This window comes from Cyprinodon variegatus, unplaced genomic scaffold (assembly GCF_000732505.1).
Source record: "Cyprinodon variegatus isolate N-32 unplaced genomic scaffold, C_variegatus-1.0 Scaffold166, whole genome shotgun sequence".
NCBI lineage: Eukaryota > Metazoa > Chordata > Actinopteri > Cyprinodontiformes > Cyprinodontidae > Cyprinodon > Cyprinodon variegatus.
The window spans coordinates 1,123,623-1,134,307 of NW_015150619.1; the positions used below are offsets into that span (position 1 = coordinate 1,123,623).

The 10,685-nt window shown below is 34.8% G+C and overlaps 1 protein-coding gene across 2 annotated transcripts in view; it reads left to right on the plus strand.

Annotated features, from left to right (window-relative positions):
• The first annotated feature begins 35 nt into the window (after positions 1-35).
• Positions 36-10,685, plus strand: part of camkmt (calmodulin-lysine N-methyltransferase) — a 155,874-nt gene continuing 145,224 nt past the window's right edge. For both annotated transcript variants that reach the window (XM_015378213.1, XM_015378215.1), the window contains exons 1-3: positions 36-365; positions 1,851-2,029; positions 4,747-4,811. In XM_015378213.1, coding sequence (XP_015233699.1) covers positions 219-365; positions 1,851-2,029; positions 4,747-4,811 — 391 coding nt within the window. In that variant the 5' untranslated portion in view covers positions 36-218. The remainder of the gene's footprint in view (positions 366-1,850; positions 2,030-4,746; positions 4,812-10,685) is intronic.

Sequence of the window (10,685 nt, forward strand, 5' to 3'; positions counted from 1 at the left end):
TTGATTATTATGCCTGAAATGGCAAATGTGTACGGAAGCAGCGTGCTCCAGGAGGTATGAGTCGAAACATGTCTGTGAGCTTTTATAGATTTTTGTAATTTCAAAATAAGCCATGCTTTAATAAATACATTGTGAGAGAAGTATTGTTTTTTACTGTAACAGCGATATCACCTGGAGCTTGCTTACAAATATATCCGTGTGGGTATTCAGTGGTTAAGATGGAGATAAGCTCCACAGACGCTGCAGAAAAGAGCCAGCCGGTTTTGCCTTGTAAGGACAACAGCGATGGAGATGCAGCCCTTAACTCCAGAGAAGGAAGCTGTGGTGCTACTGCAGGCCGAGCCAGATGGTCTCTGCTGAGACAGGTACAGGAACAGGCTGGGACTGATTTAAAAAGAGAAAAACATTTGAAACCTCACACACAATGCTTATTTTCACTGCTTCTTTCAAAAGTACAAGTTTTGACACATTTATGGAAAAAAAAAACTATCACCTGTTGATAGATAATATATATATATATATTAAATACATTATAATAATATAATAGCAGCTGATTAATTCGAATGATCCCTTGTTTTTACTTTGCTGGTTCTCACTATTAAGGATATTTCTTTACAGACTTTTTAAAATTGCTTTACTTCACTAACAAAATTATACCTTAGATGCAAATTCTTAAGCTTTACTTAAATTAGATTAAGCGTATTTGGCCTAATCTTTTAACATGCAAGACTAAATGATTTAATTGATTAATTTTGAGAGGTGTCCAAAAGTACATTATAATAAAAAAGCATATTGATTGAAATGCTTAAATCCTACAATTTCATTTTTTTCTTATTCATATGTTTTTGAATTTAAATCAAAAGTAACAAACAAACAAAAAAGATAGTGGTTATGAGGACTGTCAGCTGAATCCTAAAATATAGGCTAAACTATTAACCTGCCTTATACCAGTGGTGGACTTTAAGCCATTTTTAAGCCTCTTCTCCAACTCAGCCTTAATGTCCAAGTCGGACCTCACAGGGACAGATTCTGTTAAGCTGCCACAGTGTGCGTAGCTAAACGGTGAGATCTGGGACTATTCAGCCTAATTTTTTCTTTCTTTCCTCACTTTCCAGCTCGACTTTTCAAGCTCTGCTTCGTCTTTCTCGTTTTTATTCTCTTCATTATTCTACTTTGAGCAGCACACTGCTTATCTGGATGTGTTATGCAATGGAAAGGATCAACCTATCATTGTATATACAAACGAGGGATCAGATGTTGATGTTGTTTGATTTGTTGTCATTTTTTTGTGGCTGAATTGCGATTATTTAATTTCAGACATGCATAAATATTCACGTGGGGCTGTTAGAGGTGTGGGCAACCAGCAAAGCCCACACCTTAGCTGGTTCGGGGCAGCAGGAGGCTTCCTACTTTGCACTTTATCACTCTTGGTTTAAAGGATTTGGCACAAACAGGTTGCACAGAAGTGATGCAGAGGAAGAATTTTTAAATAATTGACAGTAGGTGTTGGAAACGATTCTAAATACATGAACTGAATGATTCATAGTAATAGAAAAATTCTTCAGATGTCAAGTTCTATTAATTTCAAAAGCCAGAGAGTAGGGGTGGGCTTTAAAAGCCCCTGAAAGGTTTTAAGATAATGATCACTTCTTACATAGATCTGGTTTTTCCACAGTTTTGCGGCAGAAACAAAGAAATCTCAATCATATGCAACTGTTTGTTTAATCTGACTGTTTTTGTAGATGTTTGGCCTTTTAGATCCTTTAAATATGATGAAACAGCAGCATTTAAAGGTTTAATGAAATTCAAACGAAAATGTTAAAAATTGAGAAACTTTATTTTTCTTTCAGGTTTTGTGTCAGAAGCAGACAGACAGTCCAGAAGTCAAGCAGGTGTCTGTTCGCAGGTTTGCCACCTTTGACCTTTTCAGAAGGAAAAAACTCTCAGCACAAGAACACTGTGTTACCTCAGACGACCAGTGGGTGGAGTACAGAAGTGTCTACTATCCTGAGTACAGTGCCTTCCTCAGGTAGACATTCTATATTATAAAAAAAAAAAAAAAAACAGTAAAATTTTACTCTTCTTTCAAATAAGAAAAAATGAAAAACACTACTCAAAGCAGTTACCGATACTTTCCTGATATGTTGTTTTTATAATCAGGAAAACAGCAGTGAGTAGTAATGGGTTACATCTACTCAGTTACATTTACTTAGTAACAATTTGAAAAAAAAAAGACTTTTAGGAGCAGGTTAACTGTGCTGTATGTTTTACTTTTATTTGAGTAATATTCTTGTAAATTATCACTACTTCTACTTAAGTAAAATCTCTGAATACTCTGTCCTCTATGAGTAATTTGAACTGTTCCAAAATCAGGTAAACATACAGTAAACATTAGTTTGTTACCTTATCCTATTATAAATGTATTTCTCATTGTACAGATTGATTTTCCAAGTTTTATTAAAAGTATTTATTCTACACCAATTTATTATTTTATATTCATGACATTTTTTTGTATTCTTTAGGTATTTAAGTCTTTAATATACCTGAACTTGCGCATAAAGTCTGTCTGCCAGCATCATTTCTAAACATTAAATCTGATGTTAGTATACAACAATTACTGAGTACTGATGTAGCCTTTTTACCCAATAGTTTTGTTTTTACTTCTACTTGAGGGATTTTTTGATTGACTTCTTGGTTGACATTAAGTAAAAATGTTAAAGTAGTGCTTCTTGTACTTGAGTACAATTTTTGGGAACTCTACCTGCCTCTGCAGGAAAAGGATTTTTACTTTGCTGTATCTAGAATTTGAATCTGTTGCCGGGTTACAACCTGCAACAATTTATATGACTTTATTAAGGTGAGTTCAATCTATGAGTTTTAGTAGTGACTTAGAAGTGTTTGCTGTGTTACAAAATGTCAGAAAACTAATGTCAGATCCCTTAAGTGATTAATTTTGGATTATAAATGCTGAGTAGGACAGAAAACACCTGTAAATTTAAAACTCAAAAAAACTTATCGAATAGAGAGATCAGTCAAAGTAAATTCACTTGAACAGTGATTACATGATTTTAAACACTGATTTGGGCTGCATTGTAGTTCATTTGGTATTCAACTTCACTGTATGTAATTGTATTAGAATCTTATTATATGGCTTAATTGGAATAAATTGGTCTGAACTAGAGGCAAAGTAGATTTATGTTACTGGATATCAAGTTCAGCTGATGTGCTGTGGAGTATCTAGAGATGTTACAGCTGATGATAACTAAACTGGATAACTTAAAATGTGGAAACGGATTACAATCTGAGCAGGTTTCAGTGATATATTTCTATTTGTCTAGTTAAACACGATTTTCTTATAAAGGTGTACACTGCTGCTAAAAAGTAGTCTCACCTTTACAGATTTCTTTGTTTTTTGTTTTCTTGTCAGACTTAAGTGATATAAGTAATAGAAGCTAATGGGGTCTCAATCAAATATTAATTTCCCCCTAAAGCTGATATCTGATGTGTTGCTTTGATGGAAACAACTGCTCAAAAAGGTTTAACCTCAAAGGGCAATTTTAGTGTGTCTGTAATCCTCTCCAGTTGTTCTTTGTAGAGTTTTAAAAACTTCTGTGCCATATTAGTGTTTATAAAATAAATTATGTGTTTAAAGTTATACTACAACATTTGAGTTTGATTTAAATAAAGACTTTTTAAAACACTATATTTCCATTTATCATGCTATGCTGCTGAACCAAGCTATTTTTGAGCTAAAGGTTTTAAACTCATGGTTAGATATTCTTACTGTTTTAGAAAACTTCTTATGGTTATGGCTATAATTAGACTGTTTTTAAAAAGAGACATTATGAACCCACAGTTCTGCTTGAAAGTTTTCACACCCTTCCATTAAATATATACGAGCTAGAGCTCTTCACATCATCAAGAAGTGTTTGATTGATTAGTTGCCTTTAGATGAAAAGCAGAAACAATGCAGTGAAATGCTAAATCTGGTAGATAACAAACTTATTGATCAAACTGACTCTGAAGGGTATGTATAGACAGTAGAGGAGGGGTCAGATCAATTAAGAATTTATAAAGACACTAGATAAGAAATTACCTAGAATTTTATTTATTTTTTTTTATGTCCAGGACTTTTCAAGTTTGTTAATATAAAGACTTTATTCCGTAACTCCAAATGTGTTCCTGAGGTCTTGACATCATTAGTGTTATATTTGTTTTCTGGAAAACTCTCACTTATGCAGATGCATGTCACTAACAGAAAATTGAAAAGCATAATATATCACAAACTATACACATTATTTTTTTGATTGAAATTATCAAAATGTAATATTCTATTAGAAAACACATTTCTAATATGTATTTTTTGGTTCAGGCTTTATAGGGTTAAATGATCAATAACAATATTTAGGTTCATATCAGTTCCATTTAAGTTATTTCTTGAATCTACAGGATTGACAATATATGAGGTTCAAGTTCGGGTGATAAAATTGAAAACGTTTAAAAAAAAAAAAAAAAAAGGAGAAAAGAATCAAATATATTATTTTTTTATTTAATATGAAGGCATTATTTTTTGAACATATAGCCAGGTTAAAAGTTTGCATTTACTTAGCTTACAGTAATCTTTTTTTTTTATCATAAAGATAGTTTCTCAAAAACTTTGAACTGCAATATTTATTTACAGTGAACTTTATTTCACAATTAAGTGGTGCTCTAAACCTTGTGTTACCTTTCTCTATATGTTCTTAGGGATAACCTGGGACCCCTCAAAGTTAATGAAGTGCTCAATAGTTTTGACAACACCGGCAATGTCTGTAAGTAAATATTTTATTTCAAACCTATTAAGTCGGCATGTTTGTTCTGTGGGTTTCATTTGTGCAGAGCAGAAATGTGCAAACACATCCCTGGTGGATCTTATTTACGCTTCATTCCTTTCACTTTTGTTGTTTTTAACAAACTTGACTGCTGCTTAATCTGACAGAATTATCTATGGTCTTGGTAAAAAGTAAGTGCACCCTCAGTTATTTCCAGGGATTTCCCTGTTGAAACACACCAAATATTCTGCCATGTCTTACTCATCAAACAAAGATCATAATTAAAGGGGGAAACCATTCAGAATATAAAAACCTTAACATTTATATCTGTGGGATTAGTTTGGAGTCTTTTAGAAGCAATATCTACCATCTGCCCGAATCTTTTTGTATCTGAGGAATACAAAAAGTTTGTTTAAACACTAACATGCGCTAATAGTGACCCTTTATTTTTAATTCATTTGCATAATATTTGAATTATCTAGACTCTGATTTATTGTTTGAATGAGAGGCATAAAAAAAGATCCATTCAACCTATATGTTAACAAAATTATAGAGTTTGGACATTTACTCAACTCTTCTTGGACTTTAACTGAGCTTTGCGCATAGGCGATTTAAATCAATTAAGCACTTTGACAACAGTCAGAGTGGAGTAAGCAAGAAACTATTTATGAATATGAGGATAAAGTAATCCATGTGAAGTACAGTGGAGGATCTGTGATGCTTTGGGTCCTGGAAGTACCGTAAAAACGATTCCCGGAGTGCACTAGATTAAAGAGCAAAACATTCATGGCGAAACGTTTGATCATATATATTCCTTTGCCATTGTTTTTGTCTTATTGTCATAAATTTTTTCTTTTCTTTGAATATACTTTGCAGATTGGAAGTTATTTTTTTTTGTTTTTTTTTATTTTTTTTGTTTTTTTTTCATTTTTTTTTTTTTTAGCATCTCACTTTACAGCATGTACATCAACTGTTAAAGTCCCTGCAACAGACTCAATATTTTTCTGACCTGCTAACAGTTCTTGGTGATTAAAATGTAATGTGCAGCTCTGTAATCAATACACAGTTTAGAAATGCGCTAGCAAGTTTTGTTAAGCTCTAAGGTCATGATTCACTCACTCATTTTTTTATAGTGTCTGGTTTAAAGTTAGCCTTTCTTTTGAAAGGTTAGAATTTATACGGAAAGGTAAAAAAACTGAAGCTTATTGTTTTTACTTTGTGCGCCACCTTAGTGCCCTTTACTCCATCCATGCTGCTTTATGTTGCTCTCTACTTCCAATATATGCAGAGTAATAGTTGCTAAAACGACTTTCTCAGTTTCAGACAAAACATCTTGATGACTGCACCCCTCCTGACACACACACACATTCCTGTTTCTCAATTTACAATCCCTCCCCATAGCTTCCCTCATTATTCCCTCCATCCCTCTCAGCTGGAGTCATGCTTGGCCAGATGGGTAACAGAGTTCCTGACTTGGCCAATGGATTAGCACAGCCGGAGATGAGAGCATAGAGGAAGGGAGAGGAGAATAGGGGGAGAAGGTGGGTGGGCATGCCATAGGTGGAACATGTGTGTGTGTGTGTGTGTAAGGAGTGTAAAGCCTTTAGTAGTGGGACCTCGCTCGTCAAACAATGGGGCAACCATCTCCCTCCTGTTCTCCATCTCATGTTTGGGACTAGTAATGCGTGAGATCAATTAGGGTTGGTTGAGAGGAGGCTCTGAAAGGCCCCAGAGGTGACCCAGTCGGAGCTCTGGGGTATATATTTTTTTCAGGGGTGGGGGTTGTGGGGAAACCCTCCTAAATTCAAAAGCACACACATTGACTTGCATTTGTCCTGACACAGATATACAAGGAGGTGCAGCACCTGCAATAATCTACTGCTTCCATGCTAATAAACACATATCCACATCGCCCACCCTTATACTCTCTCCACCTTTCCTGCTGTTTTGATAATCCCCCTACCCCTGAGGTGTGGACAAGCCCAAATCCTTGGGGTCCTTGTCCTCCTGAATAGCAGGCTAAAAAGCCTGTCCGGATTAACCCACCGCATCCAAAATGTGTGGATTCAGCTTAAAAGTGCTACCCCCTCTCAGCACGACCCCACCACCCCTCTTTCGCCACTATTGTCTTTCTTATTCAAGTGTGCACGTACGTGAACAATATGTTGTTTCTTAAAGTAAAGATAAGCCAGAGTCAATGGTTTCAATACCAGAGCAGAGTAGCGGGCGAGGCAGCTCTATTAGGGTTTTAGGAAATGGGGGAATTGATCTTGGGGGTCGACATCATCCTCCAGAACTATTCAAAACAAGAGCACTATTTAAGTATCCGACATAATACAAGTGTTCAGTTTTGCTATCATCATATAATGAATGAATCCGTCTGCAGCGAAAAATTGGGTAACACACTTTTATTAAATGAATGAAACCCCAGAGTTAGTATTGGTTTTAATTGTGTCTCATATTTGTTGTGGGAAATTAGATGTGTGCCACATGCAGGTCAAAGGGAAACATCACCTGTGCTTCTGTCCGCCATAGACCCCCCCCCACATATAGGTTATTGGACTGGAGTTACATTTGTAGCTCATTATGTCTTCCTCATAAACGATTACAACCTCCCCCAGACAGGACTTCAACTGTTTGAACTCTGAACCCCTGACCTTCCCGGTTCTTTAGCTGACGGAGGGGGCTTGTAATCGCTGGAGGCTTTGTACGGGCGTCGTTTGGGATGCTTGTTCCCTGCTAAGGGTCAGGATTTGAGGGTACCCCTTGAGGGTGGAGTGACTAAGAATGCGAGGCAGGATGTGTTGCTGGGCGAGTGAGAGGCTTTAGAGCTTGTTGACATTGCTGTTTTTTTTTTTTATTATTTAAAGAGGGCTTTACAGGCTGTAAGGCTATTTGTCAGGTTTGTGTTTCACTTTAAAGTAACATTTTCTCCCATTATGGTTTTAACAATATGCAAGTTTTGTGTCCTGGATGAATGTTTGCACTTTATCACAGTTATTGGACATTATGGTTTTATGCAACAAGTTAGTCGTCATTTTAGTCTTTCCATCAGATGAAAAATTCTCTTTATATCAAGTTATTTAGACTTGTAACTAGAACGTGCAGATATTTTTATATCTAAGGGAAACATATTCAAGGATATTACAACGTATTTCTTTTTTATGCTTTTTTGGTACTATACACACTCTTTTTATATTGTCTGTCTTTTTTTTTATCTTTAATTGCATCTTGCTTTAACTCTTTGTACTCTATATAAGCTACTGGAATAAGAATTTCCCTGCAGGAGTAATCCCAAGGGATAAATAAAGTTGAGTCTAAGTCTAACATGTGATATTCTTTATGTGAAGCGTGTTTAATACTTTATTTTAAATCTGTATATTAAAATAAATGTAATAAATGTAATAAAAAAGTTTTGTATTGCTCTTGCTTTAGTAGGAATATTTCTGTTTCTATTTAGATCAGGTGTTTTTGTTCATTTATGTTAATAACCCCATTGCATTTTTTATTTTTAATAATGAAAATCTGTAAGATCACCTGAATAAAGTGATAATAAATTATCTTTCTCATTGTTATGGGATTTAGAAAAGAATAAATTCTTTCCAATTCCTAACTGACCTATGATAAAAAACTTTAGTCTTATATAATCACGTCTAATGAAGAAAAAAAGTTATGCAGTTATATTTAACTCTTAGTTTCCTTTTGGGGTTAAATTTCTTTACTTTCATTATTATGTCTGAAGAAAACAGTGTAACACATTGTGTTTTAATGACTATGGATAAATTTACATGTTTAAAATAATTAAAAACTATATTGCTATTGAAATGTTGTCATGGTAAACCTGTTATATAATCCATAGACCCCGTTGATAAATACGTGCACTTTGAAATAATTTTCCTTTTTCTCTTTGAGAAAATGTGGATGAAATATTGATTACTTTTCAGTGAAGTTTAGGGTTTGGCATTGGCAGGTACTAAGATGACAAACATCTGCTTGAAGCGATGAAAGCTTAGCTGCGTTTGTGTAATCAGGAGCCCAGCATCCTAATGAAACCTAATAGAGCCTTCTTCACTACAGTTGTCATCGTGAGAATGGCTACCAGCCTTTCACCCTCTCAGTCATCTCTATTATCTCCCACTGACTTCACCTATCTCTCCTGCTGGTAAATGCTATAAGCCCTGACTGCCTCAGTGTTGAGAGGCAGCGTGGTGGGAAGCTGATCATTTCTGTTTGTGGCGATATAAGGACGGTTTCTGTCAGGTGGCTTTATTTATAAAGAAGTGGAAACAGTAACAGCATATTAACTCCATTCCTTTTCTTTATTTTTGTTTTGTGTAGTTTTATTTTAAAGCAATATATAACTATTTTCTACATGCTCTGGTGTGTTTCTAGCAGATCTGTGTGTGTTTATATGCACGTTTAAACGTGTGTATATGTGTGTTGTAATAGGTGCCCCCTGTAGCCTTCCCTTGTGCCAGGCCTTTAGCGCAGCCCTGTTTGCATAATTATGCTAATTCATTTTGCCATAGTGCTAATTAGACCTTGTTAGACAATAGCGCTAGACTGGAAGCTGGCAGGCACTCACACACATATGCAGCCACAAGCTCGCTCTGACTGTTGTGTCAATGACAAGATTTGTGCTCCCCCTCTGTGCTGTTTATAACATGCTTTCTATAGAAATCACTCTCCGCTGGTGCCTTCTAGACTGAGCTCAGGTGTCTCTTACAATTTTGATTTAAACTAGTGGAGAAAAATCAATGTGAGAATTTCACACATGCTTTTTAAACTACTCCCATTGTCTGTTTCAGGGACTTTGGTTCTCATTTTTTTCACTCAGAGCTGATGATTTATTGTTTTTCTCTCACCAAGTCAGTATGTTTTTCTAAACTCTGCTTGTGTTCTCATTCCAAATGTAATATAGCTGTAATTTTCAGAACAGTTTTAACTTATTTTCATCACATGATACTAATTTGACTCATTCAGAAAGCTTAATTCCTTCCCTTTTTCCTCCTCAAAATGCCTCTTTTCCAAATATCTGGCTGCTCAGGTGTTCTAGCATTTACTAAGAAACTAAAACAGAACCCCATATTAGAGATTTAAATATATATTTGGGTCATGTGATGCCTCCATAAATAATATCAGGTACATAAGATGAGACTTTAACAGTATTTACTATTTATTGAATAAGAAATGTTTAGTTTAAATTTAGTCCAGGATTTCAAGCAGCGCCACATCTGTGTTGGTCCTGTGGCCAAAAATGTAAATTTTCCATTTTAATTGTTTTCAGAAAGACAATAAAGGTTTCACAAATAACTGAATTTAATGCTAAAATATTTCTTTTAAAATTTTACAATTCCACGTTTTTCAATTTTTAAAGAAATGTTTATGGGTGCCACATCAGAAACTAAGAAATAAGTGCTAATTTATATGTTGCGTTTGCATGCTAAAAAGATGAAACAATGACCACAAACTGTATACCAACAACTCTATTTTAAGTTAAAAAAAATTATTATTAAAAGTTTTTTTATTTTGAGCTACAGATGATTTGATCTATTCATGATTCTTCACAAAAAAACAAAAAAAAAAGGCATTGATTCTGCGCTGAAATGGAAGCTAGCAAAGCCAACTCTATTATTATTGTATGTAACAGATAAAAGAAAACGTTGAACTAATCATCTTTTGGCTTTTTGAAAATTATGTAAAACTCTACAAACAAAAAGTCTAAGAAATGATAAATTAGTTTTTCACCACCCTAAGTAATGTAGAACAATTTGATTCCTACTTCAGATTTGAATCTTGAATAGGGATGACACAGATGTATGCAAACTTCAGCAACATTAATACGCTGCACTGTTTTCTTATGGAGCTCACTAA